Below are 25,251 nucleotides of genomic sequence, written 5' to 3'. Positions count from 1 at the left end.
TAGTGAAAAACACCGGACTAATTTGCATATGATTTAAACAAATCTGAGCATATGACAACCAAGTACTGACTCCCAGCACCTGAATTCTGCAATTAGATTTAAGGCAAATACTTTTAAAACTTATTTTTAGCACTTTTAAAATTTCAGGTTCTCTTTAATTTGAATGCTGTTTCAAGCTCTGAAACTCACCCTGACTGAGGAGCTAGCCCCAAACTGAAGCATAAATAGCAATCTGGTTGTATTCTCACGTAACTTGAAGAGTGTGCCTGCCTCAATTAATACTGCTCCTTTGCATGAAAAGGAGAGGGCAGCGGAGATAGGAGAATCACAAGTTCAGGTGAAAGATTTTGCAAGTGAGCAGACGGATGGCAGGGCAGTGGCCCCATCGAAGGCAAGCGCCCCGCGCTTACCTCACTTACTGCATCAGCACGGCCCTGATTATGTACCTACAATTTGGGTTCCTCTTTCCCACATGCATCACTTTGCACTTGCTCACATTAATGTCATCTGCCATTTAGATGCCCAGTCTCCCAGTCCTCTTGTAATTTTTCACAATCCTCTAGTGATTTAACAGCTTTGAATAACTTTGTGTCATCAGCAAATTTAATTACCTCACTAGTTACTCCCAACTCTAGATCATTTATAAATATGTTAAAAAGCAGTGGTCCCAGCACAGACCCCTGGAGAACCCCAATATCTACTCTTCTCCATTGAGAACAATGACCATTTAACCCTACTCTCTGTTTTCTATCTTTTAACCAGTTTTTAATCCACAGTAGGACACTACCTTCTATCCCATGACTCTCCAATTTCCTCTGACGTTTTTCATGAGGTACTTTGTCAAACGCCTTTTGAAAATCCAAATACACAATATTGACTGGCTCACCTTTATTCACATGTTTGTTCACCCCTTCAAAGAAATGTAATAGATTGGTGAGGCAAGAATTCCCTTCACTAAATCCATGATGACTTTGTCTCATTAATCCATGCTTTTGAATTTGCTCTGTAATTTTGTTCTTTGTAAGTCTCTACCATTTTGCCCGGCACTGACGTCAGGCTCACTGGTCTATAATTTCCAGGATCTCCTCTCCTTGCCTCCTCTCTCCCCATCCAGCATTTCTCCCCTTGCCCCCTCTCTTCCCATCCAGCATTTCTCCCCTTGCCCCCTCTCTCTCATCCAGCATCTCTCCCCTTGCCCTCTCTTTTCCCATCCAGCATTTGTCCCTTGCATCCTCTCTCCCCATCTGGTATCTCTCCCCTTGCCTCCTCTCTCCCCATCCAGCTTCTCTTTCCCATCCTGCATCTCTCTCCCCTTGCCCCCTTTTTCCCATCCAACATCTCTCCTGCAGCTCCTGCTGCTTCTTCCAATGAGCAGTAGCGGTGGGCGAATTAAGGAGTAAATGCGGGGCCACAGTGCTAAAACAAGCACTGTCGGCTCTGCTGATCCCCTGCCCCTCTGACATCAACTTCCTGTTCCAGGACAGGGGATTGGCAGAGCTGACATCGTGTGTCCTAGCACTGCAGCCCCGCACCTGCTACTTCTTGTTTTTCTACTACTACTACTAATTATCATTTCTATAGTGCTACTAGATGTACGCAGTGCTGAGACATACGCCGCGCTGAGACGTACATAGATGCTGCTGGCTGCTCATTGGAAAAAGCAGCTCTGGCTGGGATATGAGCAGGGGATGAGCGAAGGGGAAAAAAAGGTGCCAGTACGCTGTACCAGCGCATACCGGCACAAAAGAAAGCCCTGTCCAGCATCCACCTTTCCCATGCCTAACCATGAAAACTGTACAATAATCTAACTACAGAGCAATAAATTGCCCAAACATCCAGATTCCTACATCCCCTGCCAGGCAGATCTCATTCTGTGAACCCCCGTGATACCAATAGCCTGCAAGACTGATATAGAGACAGACACACACATGATACACATACACAAAAGATATGTTCTTTACATTCACTGAAAATTAGACTTGCAGCTGAACATGTGGATATCAGGATAAGCTTAATAAAAATATTTTCAAGGGGATTGATTAATGAGAACATCTGCTTAAACCTGGAAAAGTACTGTGCAGTATTACTTTAATTCTGAATGCACCACGTGGCAAAGTCATAGATGGCTTCCATAAATACCTTTTAATTTAAAGTTATAATAATACAGCTGTATCAAAACAGAAGTGATCAAAAAAGATTATCACACTGCAAGTGAAATTAACCCCAGTGTAAAAGTCACCTGTGCATTTGCTGCTGTACAAAACCGTGCTTTGTTGAAGCTGGGCTTTTGCTCTCCTGTTTCCTGGGGGTCCTTGTGGACCTGGAGGTCCTGGAGGGCCTGGGAGGCCAGGCAATCCTTGCTCTCCTTTCAAACCTGGATAAAATGTTTAAAAAAGCATAGTAACAAACAGCACAGTGAATTAGAATTTTATTGTATACTAGTAAAAAAGGCCCATTTCGAATGCAATGAAACGGACGCTAGCAAGGTAAATTCCTACCCATCCTCCCTCCCTGCCGAGTTCCATACCCCCCTCCCTTCCCCCCAACCCCCCTCCGTCCCTCCGTTTCTCCCTCCCTCCCAAGTTGCAGACCCCCTCCCTCCCAGTTCAAGGCCCCCTTCACGCCCCTCCCACCGAGTTGCAGACTCCCCCTCCCTCCGATTTGAACCCCCCCTTCGCGTTACTGCCTGCCCCCCCCCCCCCCCCCGTGGCGCGACCCTCTGGACACCACCCTTCCTCCGGAAAACCTCCCCCGAAGTCTCTGCGTACCTCTGCTGACGGAGGCGAACTTCTCTTCTCGGCTGAGGGGCGTTCCTTGTTGAATGAGTATCTGTTGAAGTTTCTGTTTGTGCGTCTGATGTCAGACGCACGCATAGAGACTTGGACAGATACTCCTTCATCAAGCCACGCCCCGCAGGCGAGAAGAGAAGTTTGTCTCCGTTAGCAGAGGTAGGCGTAGGCTTCGGGGGAGGTTTTTCGGAGGAAAGGGTGGTGTCCAGAGTGTCGCGGCAGGGGGGTCTAGGGGGCAGTGACGCGGAGGGGCTGTGTTCCAATCGGAGGGAGGGGGGAGTGTGTAACTCGTTGGTAGGGGCATGACGGGCCTTAAGTGGGAGTGATGGAGGAAGTGAGTGACGTGTGTGGGTGGGGGCGGGTGTGTGGATGACTGTCTGTGTTCCACCCTCGACGCCATCACATTTGACGCGAGGGTGGGGCACAGAGACATGGTGAGTTGGATAGCTTCACCACCATGAATTAACGAACCCTTCAGGGAGTGTGCTGATGGCTTCAGAACATTGGCTTCAGAACGTTGAGTGTTCATTTTATTATAGTAGATATTGAACTTACAAAATGCTGGGACAACATCAACTTTCATAGATTAATAAATTCTGCTATAATAAATTGATACAGAATGTTTTCCTTTTTATATACTGGCAATACAGAAATTGGCTGAAGGGTATCTTATGTTACGTTATACATAGCTTCTAGTCCAGAAATACCTATACAGTTCTAAGCGGATTACAGTAAGTAAGAAACTGGAACAAAAATCCAGGAATTTGCGTTATTCAAGACTACAATAATCAATTATTAGACAGTGCAGCATAGTAAACAGGGTCCTAGGTTTTTAAATCCTTTCAAAATTCCAAATAATTAGAATTGACTCGGATCTACAAGGGCAAGGAGTTCCATATCAAAGCAACTTGACAAGAAACAACAGAGTTGAACATTATCTACAGTTTAAGTTGTCTTACTGATGGAAAGCGTAAAAGCATCAAATCACAGGTATTATTTGAAAAATTAACATGAAGAAGATTAACCCAGTCACAGAAATAAAGAGGCGCACGGCCATTCAAAATTTTATGGACAGAGGTACAGAGCTTAAATTGAGCCCTGGCCTCCACAGGAAGCCAATGTAATTTCATCAGCACTGGAGTACCTAATTCATATTTGGAAACCGAATTTATCAACCGAAAAGATGTATTCTGTAACATTTGTACTCTATTTCATTAAAATATATGCTAAAAGATATGCAAAAGATCACAAAGGGACCCCTTTAATAAGCTGCATAGTAAATGACCCTTTTCTAGTGTGGCCATAAAAGAGGAAATTTTCTATTATATAGTTTACTAGCTGTGCATTAACATTATTAGAACGTGGCCATTTATAAAAATTACTGCAGGCTCTAGATGGGTGACCTAATTTAAATGCAGATTGGTCTCATATTAGTAATATTTACCCTATATACTAATCACAGTTTTCTTCACCTTCTCTACAGGATGCTAATTAGCATAAGAAAGAGACCTCTAATCTTATATACCATTATTTTAATGACAAGCAACGCACTAATCTAGGCATTTTCCCATGAGTGCTACATTGGAAAAGACTCTTAATAAATCAAGACCACTGGGTTTCCTTAGCTGTGGTTGTTATTATTTATTAACCGTCTTTTGAGATTATAGCATCAAAGTTGTAGGCCGCAGATTCATATTTCTGCCAAAGGCTCAGCCCTGGTGCTTTTGTGATTTGAAACATGGACATATTATCCTAGGAAGAGAGTAACACAAACAAAGTCGCTGTGACCTTGACTTTAACTCTTTGTGCGAACATAATTTAAAGAACAATTTTGATTTTACATGTCAACTTTCCACTAAAAAGAAAACAAAATAGCCACAGACTCACCTTCTAAGATAACATCATTGTATATCTCGCCTTTCTCACCCTTCTCTCCCTTTTCACCCTTTTCTCCAGATAATCCATCTTTGCCAGCAGTGCCTAGCTCACCAGGGTCTCCTTTTTCCCCCTTTTCCCCTTGATCACCTTTGGATCCAGATGCACCTAAAATTAAAAAACGAGATATGCAGGCTATAAGTAAAGAAACCATTTAATCACACCTCGAATATTGTGTTCAATTCTGGTCACCGCATCTGAAAAAAGATATAGTGCAGAGAAGGACGACAAAAATGATAAAGGAGATGGGATGACTTCCCTATGAGGAAAGGCTAAAGCGGCTAGGGCTCTTCAGCTTGTAGGAAAGATGGCTGAGGGGAGATATGATAGAGGTCTATAAAATAATGAGTGGAGTGGAAAGGGTAGACGTGAAGCATCTGTTTACTCTTTCCAAAAATTCTAAGACTTGGGGGCATTCAATGAAGCTACAAAGTAGTAAATTTAAAATGAATCAGAGGAAATTGTTCTTCACTCAACGTGTAATTAAACTCTGGAATTCCTTGTCAGAGAATGTGGTAAAGGCGGTTAGGTTAGCAGGGTTTAAAAAAGATTTGGACAGCTTCCTAAAGGAAAAGTACATAGACCATTATTAAAATGGACTTGGGGAAATCCTCTGCTTATTTCTGGGATTAGAAGCATAAAATGTTTTGTACTTTTTTAGGATCTTGCCAGGTATTTGTGACCTGGATTGGCCACTGTTGGAAACAGCGTCCTAAAATCCCTCTCTGGGGGTGGGAGACCTCCACTCCCTCATGACCCATGGTCCTGGCATCCCACTTCAGTTTCAACACAGGACTAAAATGAATGAATAATGCCCCCCACCCCCTAAACCCCAGTGCTTGCCTTCAAAGGTCTGAGGTTCAAGTTGGATTGAGAGATGTCTGTTCTTCCCTTCTTCCTCCTCCCCCCCCCCCGAAACTGCAACTCACCCCTTGGAGTCTGGCGGTGATGGGGACAGCAGCAATCCCCATTTGCTTTGGCCCTGGTGGCTGTGTCTTTCAAAATGGTGCTGGTGACCTCTAGTTTTAGTCACACATACTACCGCTAGGAAACAGTGCTCAACCAATTGCTCAGGAGAGGAAAGAGTGCTCATACTGGCATCTCCAACTGCAGGTGGTAGGGTTCAGCAACCAAAGCTTAGGGAAACCTCCGACTCCAAGGAGGGTCCACTTAATTATTCCCCCTGTAATGTAACCACTAGACATGTGTATTCATTTTTTCCCCTTGTAAAGGTAATAAACAGAATATATGCTGATCCCTTTTCATTGGACTAACAAATATATTTTTTGTAAAAAAAAAACAAAAAACAACAACTTTACTTTCTTTCTTTCTTTCTTTCTTTTATTTTATTTATTTATTCTTTCTTTCTATTATCTTTAAAATGGACTAACATGGCTACCACACCACTCTTTCCCATTTTTCCCTGAAATGACAAGAAAAAAACCTACATTTTGGATTTTTTTTCCTATGTTTGCAAATAATTCGTAAACATGCACCCTATTTTCCAATAGTGTAAACTCTTCATGAAATGGTCCCTAACCTTTCTCTATAGTACACATATATGCGAATGCTGTGTGCTATTCATGAACAGGGTGCATTCTTTCTGAAGCAGGCAAGCTATTAACGATATTGTCCCCAAAACAAAAACAAAAAAATGAAAAGATAACATAGGGCCAAAAAGCAGTTTCTGGCTAAGCGGAACCCATATGCCATATTGGGTTGGTTGAGGTCAACTTAGTTGGTTCTTCATAGTGGTGAAATGTCTGACATGCATAGTGATGGAAACAAGTAGGTGGGAGGAAGGACCAGGCAGAGGAAATGCCCTAGTTGAGCTAGCTGTAGCCTACTAGCTTTCATCGTTACCACTACTGGTCCAATTTTGGAGGACCACAAGGGGGCTAGAGAGAGATGCTGGGCCTGCAAGGGAGGATGGAAGAGAGAGATTCCAGACCCATGTGTGTGTAAGGGGGGGGGGGGGGGAGAGAGATTGAGAGATGCTGAGCTTGCAAAGAAGAGAGAGAGAGTCCAGATTGAGAGATGCTGCTGGGCCTATGGTGGGGGGGGGGGAGGGAGAAGGGAGGAAAGACACTAGACCCAGGAGGGGGGAAGAGATGTTGGACCTGGGAAGAAGGGGAGGAAAGAGAGAGAGAGAGAGAGACCTGGAAAAAAGTGAGCGAGAGAGAGACCCAGACCAAAAGGAGAGGAACAGAAACAGGGTGAGATTCGGGACTTGGGAAGAGCAAAGGGAAAGGAAACAAATGCAGGACCAATGTAGGGAGGGAGCTAAATTAAAAATATATGAATGGGAAATGCACAGTCTGACTTCTTAAGGGTTTCCCTCACTTAAATTTTGTCTACATGTTTCTAATCTGCAGACCCTTGTTCTGTATTTGGTGAGTGGCTATCTGTGTTTTGTGTATGTGACAGAGGTGCAGTGTTCACCGTGTTCTGCTAACATGTAGTTTCTGTGTAGAGATCTGTAGCAGTTCTGCTTGTTCTATTTCCTCAGTAATAGGCATATTGGTGACCTTGGGTATGATGCACTATTTGCAGCACTTATCATAGGTGAGGTTGTGCTGTTTTCTGGCAGTGCTGTTAATATAGTATGACAGGCTTGCTAGAGGCTGTGAGTGGTCTTTTTGCCAGGTTTTGTATTACTTCCTGACATATCCCGGTGTTGGCAAGGGAGAGGTGTGTTGCTGTTACTGAGATGATTGCCAAAATTTCAATATTGATTTGAAGTTTCATATTTAAAAATATGTCAAAATTGTATATTTTTTCAATGATAATTATTGGAAAGAGTGAGGAAGTCATGATATTATTGCTTCAGTAATCAAAATCTTGTATGGGAGCTTTAAAGGCCCAAACCCTGATTCTTTTAAGTACCTAGTAATGCCTCTGTCCACTGCTCATAACCAGTCTCCATCACTTCCTGTTTCTCCTACTTTTTCAGTTCCCTTCTCACACTCTGCCACTCAATCCCAGTTGGCAGCAGGGGCGTAGCTACAGGGGGCCTCAGAGGCCTAGGCCCCCCAATCTTGGGTCAGGCCCCCCAGTCGGGTGCACAGGCATACAGCCCAGAATCTATCTCCTTCCCCCCATGCAGCCTGGCATCTGTATCCCTTTCCTCCACTCGCCCACAGACTGGCATCCATAGGCATCGCTATGGGGGTGCAAATGCCCCCCTGTCATAGGCGTCCAGATGGTATAAGAGGCTTGATTCCCTAGCCCCAATGATTAGCTTCTCCCATTGCTACCCTCCTTGTTGCTGCTTCTAAAGACTAGCAGCAGTGGCAAACGAACACAAAAGAGTCATGGAGCCACAGCCTGTATACTCGCACTGCCGGATCTGCTGCTCCCACTTCCCTCTGAGGTCACTTCCTGTTCCTGGAGCAGAGCATGAGAGCAGTAGAATTGGTAGCTGTATATAGAGGGATGTAGCTTCATGAATGATTCTGGAAAACAGCAGCCGCTGGGGTGCCTGGGGAGCTAGGTTGGGGAAACAAAAGATGGCAGGGGTGGCAAAGAAGGGAAAAAAGACACTGATTCGAAAGGGAGAGGGAGAAAGAAAAAGTGTATGTTGCATGAAGGGGGGAGACTGCAAAGATGTTGGATAGAAGGGATCAGAGAGAGGGGAGACACTGAATGGAGAGAGAAAGAGACAGAGAAAGAGAGGAGAGGGAGGGAGGGAGGGAGATACTGGGTGGAAGGGGAGAAAGAGGGGAGATGTTGGATGGAAGGGGAGCGATGGGGAGAAGCTGGATGGAAGGGAGGATATATAGAGAGAGGAGAAGCGGGATGGAGGGAGAGGGGAGAAACTGGATGGGAGGGAATGTTAGAGAGAGGAGAAGCTGACTGGGAGGGAGAGCAACTGGACATGCTGGATGAAAGGGGAGGGAAAGAGAGGGGATATGCTGGATAGAAGGGGCATAGAGAAGATAAGAAACTGGACGGAAGGGGAGAGAGGGGGGAGACGTTGGATGGAAGGGGAAGAGATGAGGAGAAGCTGGATGGAAGGGAGGATATAGAGAGGGGAGAAGCTGAATGGAAGGGAGAGCAAGGGGACATGCTGGATAGAAGGGGACAGAGAGAAGAGGAGACACATTTACGTCAGTCAGCATTATTTTGCACTGTACAGGAGAACATGCACTTCTTTCTGTTTTTTTTCTGGTGCTGCACGACATGCAGAGTCTGGTCTTTCTGCTTTCAGTTTTTGTCTGCATGTTTTTTGCCGTTCCTTATTTTGTATCATGTAAGAATCCTTTTCGGCATCTACAACTGAGGTGAAGGATTCTTCTGGCATACGATCTCTATGTAGGAATCTGTAACAGTTCGTCTTGTTCCAATTTCCCAGGTATATTGGTAGTTTAGGGCCTGTCATCATAGATGGGTTAGGGCTATTATGGTTTAGTAAGTTTCCTATATAGGTTTTGAGTAATTTTTTTGCAGGGTTTTGTGTTATTTTTCAAAGTGTCTGGCCTGTTTGAAAAATAAAAATGCTCATGACTAGTGGGGGTCTCCAGTACTGGTAGCAGGGGCATAGCCAGACCTTACGTTGGGAGGGAGCCAGAGCCTGAGGTTGGGGGCACATTTTCAGTGCCGCCCTGCCGCCCCCCCCCCCCCCCCCACCGCCATGCCTCGCTTTCCTTCATCTCACCTCCGCCCCGCTACTGCCTCGCACCTCCTCGTACCCCCTCGCTTCCTCGCACCCTCCTCACCTTGCAAATACCTTTTCTGGTGGGGGTCCCCAACCCCCGCCAGCTGAAGCCTTCATCAGTGCCGTCTATGGCGCAGCCGCGTTCCTGCTCTTCTCTTCTTGCTCCTCCTGTCCTGTGCACGCTGATGCTCCTTCTCAATTTCACGTAAAGGAGCGTCAGCGTGCACAGGACAGGAGGAGCAAGAAGAGCAGGGCAGGAACGGCGCTGAAGAAGGCTTTGGCTGGCGGGAGTTGGGGCATGGACATAATTTGAGGGGGCCCAGGCCCCCATGGCCCCTCGTAGCTACACCCCTGACTGGTAGAGCCGTGCTGGGCACATCCAGCCAGTTGAGTTTTCGGGATATCTACAATGAATATGCATGAGAGAGATTTTCATACAATGCCTCCTTGGTATACATACCTATCTCATGTGTGTTCATTGTAGACATCCTGAAAGCCCAACTGCCTGGGTGTGCCCCAAGGGTCTATATTTTTACTGAGGTTACACCAAATCAACTTTTTTTGTATGGTGAGTTCCTAGGGAAATTCCCTTTTCTGCTTTGCATCCATTCTTAGAGGAGAAGCTATCGGGGTTTCTGTGGATGCAAAATATATGTTTAAATTAAAAGCTCGGTAGTCAAGTGTGCAGTGTTAGGGGTCTGTATTCTTTATAGTAGATTTCTTACGTTACGTATTTAAACTTGTACTTGAAAGGCATTTACCTGTTTTATTAATACAGTTTAATAAGGTGTTTATATTTGTTAAAAAGCAAAGTTGAAGGATATGTACCATTATGTTTTATTTATTTTGCAGATCACTGTGATGTGTGTTGAGACGTTGACAAAGTTTAAGTTATGGGATAACGTGACTACATTTTAAAAAGTCAGTATTTCCAAAGTTTCCATAAGTGTGTTGATGCAGGACAACTGTTGGACAGACTTCTTACTCAGAAATCCATCATCAAGTGCACTCTATGCCATTATTTAGGAGTATACCAAGCACTACTCACACCTGTATGCCTGCCCCCTCCCCCCAAATGTCAGGTCTGGCTACACCACTGGTTGGCAGGAGGAAAGAAGCAAAGGTCAGTGGCATAGACAGCAGCTTCTCTAGACCACTGAGGGGAGAAATCTACAGAACACCCAGCAGGTGACACAGCTGACCTGAGCTGTGAGACACAGTCAAGGAGTTTGTTCAATATTGGGGGGTGCTCAAGCACCCACAGAGCTGGCTCCAATGGCTGGCTCTATACCAAGTTCTGCCCTGGAACTCAATTTCAACCATCAGGTGTCACTATTATGTGATGAACTGAATTCCCCTCCTGCAGGAGCTGCAAACTTCTTTTTAATCTTTTGATCTTTTTCTCAGCACATTATACCATGAAGTACATAAGTATTGCCACACCGGGACAGACCAAAGGTCCATCAAGCCCAGCATCCTGTTTCCAACAGTGGCCAATCCAGGTCACAAATACCTGGTAAGATCCCAAAAAACTCAATACATTTTATATGCTGCTTATCCCAGAAATAAGCAGTGGATTTTCCCCAAGTCAATTTAATAATGGTCTGTGGACTTTTCCTTTAGGAAGTCGTTCAGACAATTTTTAAACCCCGCTAAGCTAACCGCCTTTACCACATTCTCTGGCAACAAATTCCAGAGTTTACATGTTGAGTGAAGGAAGCAAGGGATGATGCAGGATTGTAGAGTTTGTCTGCTAAAATCTTTTTCTCTCTTTTCTTTCTAATTACCAAGCTAATACATTTGCAGCCACATAACAGTAAAGACCTGTACTAGTAGTGCAGATACAGTTTACAAGTGTCATTGCTAGTCACCTCTGCAGTTTGCAAACAAGTCAGACTGTCTAGTATCAGAAACATCTAATTTGACTATACCAGTTATTTCAAACTATTATTTGTAATCAGGAATTCATGATGGACAGATGGCTGTTTGGAAGGTATGAAAATGTTCACCTGCACTTCAGCTAATGTGAAACGGCTTGGTAATTTTGAAAATTGAGCTTTACTTAAGAGCTACTTGTTCTGCAGTGCCATTATATGACACATCTGGCACTGCCTGTCCATTGTTTTCCAGAGTGTGGAATTACATTACAGGAAGGAAAGAAATAATGTGCAAGATCTGAACAAAACACTCCTGAATATTTCACACAAAGAGGAAAGTAAGGAAAGAAAAAAAACAAGAAAACTAACTTGATGCGGAACCATGGGCCAACAAAAAGCATTTATCCCTTCCATTTTCCACTGAAACAATATTGCAAATATGCCCAAAACAGCATATCTCGGCTGCAGGTTTTTAAAACATAGTTTATCAAACGTCTTGCACATCGTCTGCTCTGTCCCATTCTGATTGTTAACATACAAACTAGGGGGCCCTTTACTAAGCTGCGCTAGGCGCTAATTCATGCGTAACACAGCTTAAAATGGTGTACTGTGGGATGCGCTCAGGCATCCTACAGCAAGTGTTAAATCAGCATGTCAGGGTTGAGAGTGGGCGTTCCTGTGCTATACAGTTAGCATAACTACATTGCTGCGTACTAAGTGGTTAGCGTAAGCCCTTACTGCCTACAAAATGGGTGGCGGTAAATGCTCATGTGGTAATTTACCCGGTCGCCGTAGTAAAAAAAAGATATAGTGAAATTAGAAAGGTTCAAAGAAGAACGACCAAAATGATAAAGGGGGTGGAACTCCTCTCATATGAGGAAAGGCTAAAGAGGTTAGGGCTCTTCAGCTTGGAAAAGAGATGGATGAGGGGAGATATGATTGAGGTCTACAAAATGCTGAGTGGTGTACAACGAATAAAAGTAAATTGATTTTTTACTCATTCAAAAAGTACAAAGACTAGGGGACACTCAAGGAAGTTACATGGAATGACTACTGCAACCTACTCCTCACTGGCCTCCCACTTTGCCATCTATCCCCCCTTCAGTCCGTTCAAAACTCTGCTGCACGTCTTATCTTCCGCCTGAACCGGTACACTCATATCACCCCTCTCCTCAAGTCACTTCACTGGCTTCCGATCAAATGCACTCGATCTACAGCCCCTCCCTACCTCTCTACCCTCATCTCCCCTTACATTCCTACCCGTAACCTCCGTTCTCAAGATAAATCCCTCCTGTCGGTACCCTTCTCCACCACCGCCAACTCCAGGCTCCGCCCTTTCTGCCTTGCCTCACCCCATGCCTGGAACAAACTCCCTGAGCCCATATGCCAGGCCCCCTCCCTGCCCATCTTCAAAGCCTTGCTCAAAGCCCACCTCTTCAATGTCGCCTTCGGCACCTAACCACCATACCTCTATTCAGGAAATCTGGTCTGCCCCTACTTGACATTTTGCCCATTAGATTGTAAGCTCCTTGGAGCAGGGACTGTCCTTTTTTCTTAATCTGTACAGCGCTGCGTAACCCTAGTAGCGCTCTAGAAATGTTAAGTAGTAGTAGTAGTAAATACTTTTAAAACAAATAGAAGGAAATATTTTTTCACTCAACGAGTAGTAAGCTCTGGAACTTGCTGCCACAGGATGAGGTAACAGCAGTTAGTGTATCTGGGGTTTAAAAAGGGTTTGGACAAGTTCCTGGAGGAAAAGTCCATAGTCTGTTATTGAGATGGACATGGGGGAAGCCACTGCTTGTCCAGGGATTGCTAGCATGGAATATTGCCACTATTTGGGTTTCTGCCAGTTACTTGTGACCTGGCTTGGCCGCTGCTGGAAACAGGATACTGGGTTAGATGGACCATTGATCTGACCCAGTATGGCTATTCTTATGGCAATTTTTTTTAATGGCTGTACACTAATGGCAATATTAGCACATGCTGTTAATCAATATTGGAACTATAGGCAGTCGAATCAATCAACAATCATCTAAATATAGACTCCTACATAAATATATCTTGCGTCAAATATATGTTTAAATTTATAGGGGAAAAGCCTCAATCCCGGCGTGAGCTCCTTGTGTTGTGGAACAACGTAAGGGAGCACCGCCCGATCATCACTGGCTGAAAAACCCCTGTTTAAGTAACCCACTTTTGTTACCAATTTTTCAAAAAAACTCAAATTAATGGTTACTTAACTTCACTGCTGAAACTTTCTTAAGCAGTAAACCGGAACACAGTCATCTGAACCCAATCCACGGCCCGACTCAGCCTAAGTTTCGCCTTCTTCCTCAGGGTCCGTGGGTCAATCAACTGTATCTATCACAAAAAATGTCACATAAATCATATATATGGCGCTCCTTAGTATGAACAGTATCGCCTCCAACCTTAACTTAATGCTTCTTACTTCAATCGGCTTTTCGCTTTCCTCAATGTGAACTTTTCAAGATGGCGTCGGTATTTATAATGGATGACGTCAGACGCTATATTTAGGCTCCACCCAACTTCCTGCTAGGCGGGGCTAGCTTACGTGTAACTCATCCCTTACAGATCAAGTGTTTATACTTCATACATTTATAACGGTTGCCCTCAGACGGAACTTGGTCAGAAGAACTGACTCCATTCAATTCTAATATTTAAACCGTTCGGTTGTAGAGAGTGTAAACGGTATATCCATCTTTGCTCCTGTTGTAGTAGAACCAATCTTCTATCGCCTCCTCGTATGTCCCACTTGATTTGTTGTAAAATGACACATTTAAGAGTGTCAAAAGTGTGATTTAATTCGATGCAATGCATGGCTAAAGGAGCGGTCTTCTTCTGTGTATTGATGTTGCTCTTATGTTCTGTGAGTCTAATAGTGAATTTTCGTGATGTTTACCCCACATATACTTTCTGGCAAGGGCATATGATGGCATAAACCACCCATTCTGAACTGCACGTGGTATTCTGATGAAGGATGTGAAGTTTCTTCGTCCTCGGATCTATAAACTCCTTCGTATTAATCATTAATCCACACATGTTACATTGTCCACAGCTTCTATGTCCCACTATCTGGGAATCTGGTGTATAAGGTCTTCTAAGAATAGCCGGTGCCAGAATCTCTTTAAGGTTCCTGCCTCGGCTGTACGCCAGTCTTAAATTAGTGTTCTGTAGCTCCGGCAAAGTCTGAATTATATGCCAATTCTTCTTTAATACCTTAGAGACCTGAGTTGCTTCGCTTGTGTATTTCAATACACAGGTGACATTATCTTTTCCCTCATCTGTCTTTTTTTGTCTAGGAAGAAGTAAATATTCACGGTTATTGTATTCGCTCTTCTGTATGCACTCTTGATTACCTTCATTGGATAGCCTCTCTCATGTAATCGTTTCCTTAGAATTTTAGATTTCTCTTTAAATTCTATCTCACTGGAACATATGCGTCTATAACGTAGAAACTGAGATATAGGTAAACTGTCTTTCAATTTCTGCGGATGACAACTGCTATATTCTAAAAATGTATTTCTGTCAGTTGATTTACGAAAAACTGTGGTCTCCAGTTTCTTGTTGTTCTTGGTGATTAATACATCCAGAAAAGACATGCTGTGGAGATCTTGTTCATATGTAAAGCGCAGTGTAGGATGGCAGGCATTCAAATATTCGAGCGCCATCTTCAATTCTTGTTCTGTCCCAGTCCAAATGCAAAATACATCGTCTATGAATCTTAACCAAGTTTTTACTTTCGCGAACCATATGGACGTGTATACATATTTTTCTTCGAATCTGGCAACAAATAAGTTGGCTACCGAAGGGGCGATAGTCACGCCCATGGCTATCCCAGTTCTCTGTCTGAATAGCCGACCTTCGAATTGAAAATAGTTATTTTTCAAAGCTATTGCTGCCAGTTCAGTTATAAATTCTGTGGGAACATGAATCGTTTCTCGTGTTTCCAGAGATTGTGTTATTACCTCTAAAGCTTCTTCCTGAGGAATAATGGTGTAAAGGCTTACTACATCCATTGTGACTAATCTCCAGTGATCTTGTATATCTCCCAACATTTGCATCCGACTCAAAAAATCTGTGGTGTCTTTAATATAAGACCTAGTTTCCTGAACAAAGGGGCGTAAAAAGGTATCTACATATATTGATAATGGCTCTAATATAGAGTTCCGGCTGGAGACTAAACAGAGAGAGACGATGGAGATTTTCAATAAACAACATGATGAATTAAAAATCAAGATGGATCAATTTAGATACGAATTACAAAGAACAAAAATCAAAAAATTCCATAGAGATGAGAAAGATCTAGCAGATAAAGCGATTTATCCCTGGCTACATAGAGAACATGACATACAGAGATCTACCTTTGACGAAGGCGGACTAGATTCAGTAGATACAGATTCAAGTGCATCGGGAGGTGAACCACGTTTTTTAGGACAAGGGAGAGGCAAAAGAGGACGGAGGAGGGGCAGAGGCAGAGGCCCCCGACGGGGAAACAGACAGGACCGGAGTTATCCCCAAGAACCCATGGATCGACCCCACACACGATCACAACAGTGAAGGAATCGGTAGTAGTGAACCTATCTAGATATAGATTATCTATAGTAGAACAAGAGGTATTAGCTAAAGGTCTAACCTATGTACCAACAGTGACTCACGATTCCTTTCAAAGTCGGGTTGATTTAGAAAGATTTTTGAGGAATTTGCATATTAAAGTATTCTTTGCTGGGGAAGAAACTAGAGTAGAAACATCTAGGGTGAAACTTAAGTCGAAATGGGTGCCCCCAACCCCCCCCGAACCAGCTATTATTATTTTCAAACAATTAGTTATTAAAGAGTTAGAGCGATTGGAACATAGAAAAAATAACAAATATTATAATTGTACTTCACAAGAAAGACTAGCGATTGAAGCACTAAGGAACAACACAGAAATAATAATTAGAAAAGCTGACAAGGGGGGAGCTGTAGTTTTGCAGAATAAACAAGACTACATTACAGAGGCATTAAGACAGCTCCATAACCCATTAGATTATGAAGAATTAGGAGAGGATCCCACAGAGAAGTTACAGCAAGAGATCTTTTCGAAAACTGGGGTGGGCTTCGCACGAAGTTATATAACACAAAAAGAATTTGCATTTTTAAACAAAAAAGCCCCACGCATTCCAGCCTTTTATACCTTACCTAAAATTCACAAAAGTCTACAGAACCCTCCCGGAAGACCAATAGTCTCCAGCCGGAACTCTATATTAGAGCCATTATCAATATATGTAGATACCTTTTTACGCCCCTTTGTTCAGGAAACTAGGTCTTATATTAAAGACACCACAGATTTTTTGAGTCGGATGCAAATGTTGGGAGATATACAAGATCACTGGAGATTAGTCACAATGGATGTAGTAAGCCTTTACACCATTATTCCTCAGGAAGAAGCTTTAGAGGTAATAACACAATCTCTGGAAACACGAGAAACGATTCATGTTCCCACAGAATTTATAACTGAACTGGCAGCAATAGCTTTGAAAAATAACTATTTTCAATTCGAAGGTCGGCTATTCAGACAGAGAACTGGGATAGCTATGGGCGTGACTATCGCCCCTTCGGTAGCCAACTTATTTGTTGCCAGATTCGAAGAAAAATATGTATACACGTCCATATGGTTCGCGAAAGTGAAAACTTGGTTAAGATTCATAGACGATGTATTTTGCATTTGGACTGGGACAGAACAAGAATTGAAGATGGCGCTCGAATATTTGAATGCCTGCCATCCTACACTGCGCTTTACATATGAACAAGATCTCCACAGCATGTCTTTTCTGGATGTATTAATCACCAAGAACAACAAGAAACTGGAGACCACAGTTTTTCGTAAATCAACTGACAGAAATACATTTTTAGAATATAGCAGTTGTCATCCGCAGAAATTGAAAGACAGTTTACCTATATCTCAGTTTCTACGTTATAGACGCATATGTTCCAGTGAGATAGAATTTAAAGAGAAATCTAAAATTCTAAGGAAACGATTACATGAGAGAGGCTATCCAATGAAGGTAATCAAGAGTGCATACAGAAGAGCGAAATACAATAACCGTGAATATTTACTTCTTCCTAGACAAAAAGAGACAGATGAGGGAAAAGATAATGTCACCTGTGTATTGAAATACACAAGCGAAGCAACTCAGGTCTCTAAGGTATTAAAGAAGAATTGGCATATAATTCAGACTTTGCCGGAGCTACAGAACACTAATTTAAGACTGGCGTACAGCCGAGGCAGGAACCTTAAAGAGATTCTGGCACCGGCTATTCTTAGAAGACCTTATACACCAGATTCCCAGATAGTGGGACATAGAAGCTGTGGACAATGTAACATGTGTGGATTAATGATTAATACGAAGGAGTTTATAGATCCGAGGACGAAGAAACTTCACATCCTTCATCAGAATACCACATGCAGTTCAGAATGGGTGGTTTATGCCATCATATGCCCTTGCCAGAAAGTATATGTGGGGTAAACATCACGAAAATTCACTATTAGACTCACAGAACATAAGAGCAACATCAATACACAGAAGAAGACCGCTCCTTTAGCCATGCATTGCATCGAATTAAATCACACTTTTGACACTCTTAAATGTGTCATTTTACAACAAATCAAGTGGGACATACGAGGAGGCGATAGAAGATTGGTTCTACTACAACAGGAGCAAAGATGGATATACCGTTTACACTCTCTACAACCGAACAGTTTAAATATTAGAATTGAATGGAGTCAGTTCTTCTGACCAAGTTCCGTCTGAGGGCAACCGTTATAAATGTATGAAGTATAAACACTTGATCTGTAAGGGATGAGTTACACGTAAGCTAGCCCCGCCTAGCAGGAAGTTGGGCGGAGCCTAAATATAGCGTCTGACGTCATCCATTATAAATACCGACGCCATCTTGAAAAGTTCACATTGAGAAAAGCGAAAAGCCGATTGAAGTAAGAAGCATTAAGTTAAGGTTGGAGGCGATACTGTTCATACTAAGGAGCGCCATATATATGATTTATGTGACATTTTTTGTGATAGATACAGTTGATTGACCGACGGACCCTGAGGAAGAAGGCGAAACTTAGGCTGAGTCGGGCCGTGGATTGGGTTCAGATGACTGTGTTCCGGTTTACTGCTTAAGAAAGTTTCAGCAGTGAAGTTAAGTAACCATTAATTTGAGTTTTTTTGAAAAATTGGTAACAAAAGTGGGTTACTTAAACAGGGGTTTTTCAGCCAGTGATGATCGGGCGGTGCTCCCTTACGTTGTTCCACAACACAAGGAGCTCACGCCGGGATTGAGGCTTTTCCCCTATAAATTTAAACATATATTTGACGCAAGATATATTTATGTAGGAGTCTATATTTAGATGAATATTAGCACATGGCCATTAGTACAAAAAAATTGAAAGAGGCCATTTTTATGGCTGCGGTAAAAATAGCCATAGTGCACGGGAAAAACCTGGATAAGGGCACACTAAAACCACTTTTTACCTCAGCTTAGTAAAAGGACTCCTAGATTAGTGCTACTATGTTAGCCAGCCAATGCCTGCTAATGCACAGTATTAGTAAAGAGACCTCATTGCATAAAATGGTACCAGTAGCAAATAACGCATGTACTACTACTACTATTTAGCATTTTTATAGCACTACAAAGCGTACGCAAAAGATGCATTAACGGATTTAGTGCACACTAATGTTTAGCACGCGCTAAATGCTAAGATGCCCATAGGAATAAAATGGGCATCTTTGCATTTACTGCGTGCTAATCGTTAGCATGCGCTAACACCCAGATTCTATGTAACGCACCTAGATCCACACTGAAATGCAAGCTGATTCTATAACAATGCTTGTAACTTAATAAGCTTAACAAGCTAATCAGTGCTGATAATAACACTTGACAAGCAATAGTGTGCACTAATTAAAATTTACACGCACAATTTGCTAAACATATTCTGTAAACTTCTAACGCGTGAGGGCAAAAAGGGGCATGGTTATAAGTGGGGAAATGGGCATTTCATGGGCATTCAGAAATTTACACACATAGTTATAGAATATGGCCCAGTGCACATAAAGCTACGTGCCAGGATTTACACCACGTTTTCGTTGGTGTAAATGGATGTGTGTAGTTTTAGGCCCTGAGATATCAACTAATCGTATTCTATATACCATGCCTACATCTAGGCACCGATTATAGAATACACTTTGTTGGCACTAATTTCAGCGCCAATTTTTTAGGCATCATATATAGAATCTTCCCCTAAATCCATTAGCGCCCCTTAGTAAAAGGAGCCCATAATGAATTTCAGAGCACAATAACACAATAGAGCTTTTAGGGGTCTTTGTACTATGCTACAGTAAAAAGTGGTCTTAGCATGCCCTGATGCAGATCTTTCCTGTGTGCTAAGGTCATTTTTACTGCAGCTATAAAAATACTTTTTTCTATTTTTTGCATTAATGGCCATGTGCTAACATTCCATGAATCTAGGATAGACTCAAGCCTGGACTCTATATAGGAACTCTCTAACCCTATGGGTCTCCTATCTTTACATACTACTAATCCCAGGGCACGCAGTGGCTCCTCCATGTTTATCTCAATAACAGACAATGGATTTTTCCTCTAGGAACTTGTCTAAACCTTTTTTTCGCACCGAGATACACTAACCACTGTTACCACATACTCCGGCAAAGAGTTTCAGAGCTTAAATATTCATTAAGTGAAATATTCCTCCTATTTGTTTTAAAAGTATTTCCATGTAACTTCATTGAGTGTCCCCTAGTCTTTGTACTTTTTGAAAGAGTAAAATATTGATTCACTTCTACTCGTTCTACACCACTCAGAATTTTGTAGACCTCAATCATATCTCAACTCAGCCATATCTTTTCTAAGCTGAAGAGCCCTAACCTCTTTAGCTTTTCCTCATACGAGAGGCGTTCCATCCCCTTTATCATTTTGGTCACTCTTCTTTGAACATTTTCTAATTCCGCTATTGGGCTCATTTTCTCCCAGGGACGTCCAAATCGGTATAATCGAAACCCGATTTAGGACATCCCCAACTGCACTCCATTGCAAGGATGGCCAAAGTTCAAGGGGCGTGTCGGAGGTATAGCGAAGGCAGGACTTGGGCGTGCCTACCACTTGGACATCCTTGACCTATAATCGAAAAAAACAAGGATGTCCCTGATGAACACTTGGACATTTTCAACCAGTCCTATTTTTCTTTCGACTAAGGCGCAAAAAGGTGCCAGAAATGACCAGATGGCCACCGGAGAGAATCTGGCATGTCCTCCCGCTACTCCCCCAGTGGTCACTAACCCCCTCCCACCTTCAAAAAACATCTTTAAAAATATGTCGTGCCAGCCTCAGATGTCATACTCAGGTCCATGAGAGCGCATGCCGGTCCCAGAAGCAGTTTTAGTGGGTACTGCAGTGCACTTCAGACAGGCGGACCCACGCGCCTATCCCCCCTACCTATTACATTTTTGGAGGAAACAGCGAGCTCTCCAAAACACACCATAAACCCACTGTACCCATATATAGGTACCCCCCTTCACCCGTAAGGGCCATGGTAGTGGTGTACAGTTGGGGGTAGTGGGGTTTGGGGGGGGGGTTGGGGGGCTCAGCACACAAGGTAAGGGAGCTATGTACCTGGGAGCAATTTATGAAGTCCACTGCAGTGCCCCTTAGGGTGCCCAGTTGTTGTCCTGGCATGTCAGGGGAACCAGTGCACTGCAAATGCCGGCTCCTCCCATGACCAAATGGTTTACATTTGATTGTTTCTGACATGGACATCTTTAGTTTCGAAAATCGCTGAAAATCAGAAATGACCATGTCTAGGGACGTCCAAATCTAGGGACGGCGAAGTTTAAGGATTTGGATGTCCCTGACGGTATTTTCTAAACGAAAGATGGACGTCCATCTTGTTTCGAAAATACGGGTTTCCCCACCCCTAGATTTTGCCATTTTGCAAGGACATCCAAATCGCAACTTGGACGTCCCTTTCGAAAATGCCCCTCCATATTTTTTTTAGATTCAACGACCAGAGTTGAACACAATACTCAAGGTGAGGTTGCACCATGTAGTGATACAGAGGCATTATAGTATTCTTGGTCTTATTTACCATCCCTTTCCTAATAATTCCTAGCATCATGTTTGCTTTTTTAGCCACCGCCGCACACTGGGCAGAAAATTTCAATGTATTGTCTACAACGACACCTAGATCTTTTTGTTGGGTGCTGACCCTCAAGGTGGAGCCTAGCATCAGGTAAACATGATTCAGATTATTCTTTCCAATGTGCATCACTTTGCATTTGTCTACATTAAATTTCACCAGCCATTTGGATGCAGTAAGTACATTCACACTATCTGCAAGTTACTGTGCACTAACTGTAATGCCCAATCCACACCCATTCCCCACCCCATAATAGATATGCAGTTAGCACATGAATTAGCATGTTCTATCATATCAGCCTGATAAGAGTTACCACATGTTTATCGAACATGAGTCAAGAAAATTCCTGATAGGTTTGATTTCTTGCTCTTCTAATTATTCTTCCTGTAACCTTGTACAAATCACTGTATCTCCCTGTGCTTTAGATTACCCAAGCGTAACTTGGTAAAGATAATAACAGTAGTCTGAGCTCCAGAAATGTGCTGCCAGTGTCCTCCCCCCAAGGCTGGAAGTAAAAGTATAGGACATGTGAGCAGTAAGCAACAAGTTCACTGAAAGGCACTATGAAAGATTCATACTATACCTGCTTTTCCTCTTTTTCCATTTACTCCTGGTTCTCCTTTCTGCCCTGGGATGCCAGGAAATCCATCAGAACCATTCTGTCCAGGTAATCCATCGAGTCCTGGAGGTCCTTGACAAGAAAACCAAACACTGTAAGGTGGCATGTCAAGCTATCTCAACAGGAAGTTGTTTCTGAACTAACATTTTTATTAATATGTTTAAAAGCTACTACCACTGGTCTATTTCATACAGCTTCCAGAGTCTAGCAATGAGTTCCATACCAAGAAAACAGTATAAAACATTGCTTGTATAGCCTCCGGACGAAGAATAGCAAAATAATAATAATTAGTGCCAATAATTGACTTAGTAATTATTGGTACTGTCAAGAAACGCCTAGCCACCCACCTGGGACTACCCCGTGGCCACTTAGAGGGTGTATCCCCAGCACAGCTCAGGTCCGCCTGCACCTGCCGCTTGTGCTCTACACTAGCACCCTCTTCTCACCGACTGAGTCACAACCGCCTCTGGGCGGTGGAGGTCGTGGAGACGAGGACTGTGTCAGAATTTTAAAAAGTGTGGGACAGGAAAAGCAAGAGTTAGAGGTTACTGAGGATGGGTACAGGGCTGCCGAGGGGGGGGGGGGGGGGGGGGGGGGTGTCAAGATTCCCCTGGGCCCGGCCTCCAAGGAAGGCCCCGGTGCTGGGCCTTCTCTCTCCTGCTCCTGAGGTGACCTGGGTGATTGCGTCCCGACAGGAGCAGGAGAGAAAATACTCCAGCACCAGGCCCCCCCCTTAGAGGCTGGGGAGGAGCAGATACAGGGCTTCGGGGCCTCTGGTTTAACAGGTGGGGGTCCCCAAGCCCCGCCAGCAGAAGCCTTCCTCCAGCGCTGTTCTCTGCCGCATTGCCTGCCCTGAGGCTGCTTTTCCCCTCACACAGTGATGTGAGGGGGGAAGCAGCCGCAGGGCAGGCAATGCGGCAGAGAATAGAGCTGGAGGAAGGCTTCTGCTGGTAGAGCTTGGGGATCCCCACCAGCCAAAGTATGTGGAGTTGCGGCGGCAGGCAGGGAGGTGGGGCAAAATGTGCCTCCCCCCACTTTGGGCTCCCCCCCCCCCATTATTATAGTATGGCTACGTGGCATGGAGGGGCATAATCGAATGTCGCTGGTGATCTATTTTGGCGGCGGCACTACAGCTGGCCGGAACCGTATTATCGAAAAAGAAGGCCAGCCATCTTTTTTTTTTTCGATAACACGGTTTAGCCCGGTCGAATGCCAGAGTTTGCCGGGTTTGAGATGGCCGTTTTTGTTTTTCAGCGATAATGGAAAAAAAATGCCGGCGATCTCCAACCCGGCGATATCCAAGGCATTTGGTCGTGGGAGGAGCCAGCATTTGCAGTGCATTGGTCCCCCTGACATGCCAGGACAGCAAAAGCCGGCCATCTGGTAGCCAAGCCCATGCCCGCCCATGTCCCGCCTTCACTTCGCCGCCGATACGCCCCCTTGAACTTTCGCCGGCTCAGTGACGGGAAAGCGGCGATGGTGTCAAAAAAGCAGCTTTTGATTATACCGATTTCGCCGCTTTTGCGAGATCGCTGGCCATCTCCCGATTTATGTCGGAAGATCGCCGGCGATCACTTTCGAAAATAAGCCTGATGGGGGGCGGTGGTCCTGGGTGAGGCCTGGCAGTGGCAGCTCTGCTCCGGGCATGGCTCAGTATCTTGGCAGCCCTGGATGGGCAGACTGGATGGGCCGTCAAGCTTCTATGTTTCTAATGTAGATGCATACATTTGCACCATGTTTCAGTTGGTGCAAATGGCCTCGTCTAAAGTTAGGCAAGACCCCCGGGCACAATTACTATTCGATAAACTGTGCCTAACTTTAAATGCAGGTTATAGAATAGCGCTTTTTGTGGCACTGATTTTTTAGGCACCATATATAGAATCTAACCATAAAAAGAACAATTCTATAACTGTGCGTAGTTATGTGTGCCATGAGCATGTAAGTGGCGAGATAATTGGCACTGACACACGAAAGTATAAAGTAGCATGTAACTGCATGGGGCATACACGCAGCTAGAGCATGGGTAGTTTACCGAATACTGCAAGTTACGCGCGTTATATCTGCCACTGACCTGGCATAGTTGAGTGCATCTAATTTTGTGCGCAAAAATGCGGGTTTATGCCTGTGCTCTAGAAAGGCATCTGTGCACACAGCTGTCATTATTGAATTGGTGCTCAGTGCTCACCATCGGACTACTTAACACAATCACCTCGCTAAGTTGGTGGCTAAGGCAATGGACAGTTAAATGGCTTGCCCAAATTGCAGCGATACCTGGCTCTCCAAACCCAGAAGCCAGGACTAAGAACCACGCTACTGTTACTAAACCTTCTAGAGTTTTAAAAAAAGGGTTTCCCTTTTCTTCTAAACATAACGTAGTGCAACTCAAAACAAGCTCCAATGGCAAACTTTTCAATACAGGAGCTGTTGTCACCAGTGCTTGCAATCTGCGATGAACCAAGGGAAGCTCACATGTAGAGGACCCTGCCCCAGCACATACAATGTCAATTTTCTAGCCAAATGTATGATAGATGAGTCCAAGCCAGGTGAGCATCTAAGGATGTTTTTTCCAATGAAAATCATATTAGAAAAAGAGAAACCAAGAAATGGCCAGGATAAATAAAAGAAATAACAACCAAACAGTGCATTTGTTGGTTTGTTTTATGAATGAGAGAGATGTAGTAGCTGTGTTAGTCCACTTTTAAAGGTAATCAATAGAAATAAAATAAAACATAGAAAAGAAAATAAGATGATACCTTTTTTATTGGACTAACAACACGTTTTTGAAGGTAACCCTTCTTCATCAGATCAGTAGAATTTTTATGGTTTATAATGGGCTAGAAAACTCAGATCTTTAAGTCCTGTCTGGTGGGTGTCAACATATTTAATTATTCTGACTTCAAAGGTCTTTCTTTCCTGGATTGCCTTAAAGTTTTCTTTTAATATTCTCACCATAAAATCATTGATACAGTGTTCTGGTTTTCTAAAGTGGTGACATCCTGACTGGTACTGGCATTTTTCATATGATGTCTATGATCTCTTACATTGAATGATACATACCAGATTGGAAGATGAGCATGTGAAGGATTCCTTTATGGTGAATATTTTTCCTTTGTGAATAACTGTGGGATCCTATGAAATGTTATGGCATAGTTTGCAGC

The 25,251-nt window shown here is 43.5% G+C and overlaps 1 protein-coding gene across 1 annotated transcript in view; it reads right to left on the bottom strand.

Annotated features, from left to right (window-relative positions):
• GLDN (gliomedin) overlaps window positions 1-25,251 on the bottom strand; it is a 75,868-nt gene that overhangs the window by 33,949 nt on the left and 16,668 nt on the right. Inside the window, exons 4-6 of the mRNA XM_030189436.1 lie at window positions 22,058-22,165; window positions 4,677-4,832; window positions 2,240-2,374 (exon numbers count right to left, since the gene is read on the bottom strand). Of these exons, the coding sequence (XP_030045296.1) occupies window positions 2,240-2,374; window positions 4,677-4,832; window positions 22,058-22,165 (399 nt within the window). The remainder of the gene's footprint in view (window positions 1-2,239; window positions 2,375-4,676; window positions 4,833-22,057; window positions 22,166-25,251) is intronic.

Source organism: Microcaecilia unicolor, chromosome 1, assembly GCF_901765095.1.
Source record: "Microcaecilia unicolor chromosome 1, aMicUni1.1, whole genome shotgun sequence".
Classification (NCBI taxonomy): Eukaryota; Metazoa; Chordata; class Amphibia; order Gymnophiona; family Siphonopidae; genus Microcaecilia; species Microcaecilia unicolor.
The sequence above is the reverse complement of the archived record's forward strand: the minus strand, read 5'-3'. Positions and strand labels throughout refer to the sequence as shown.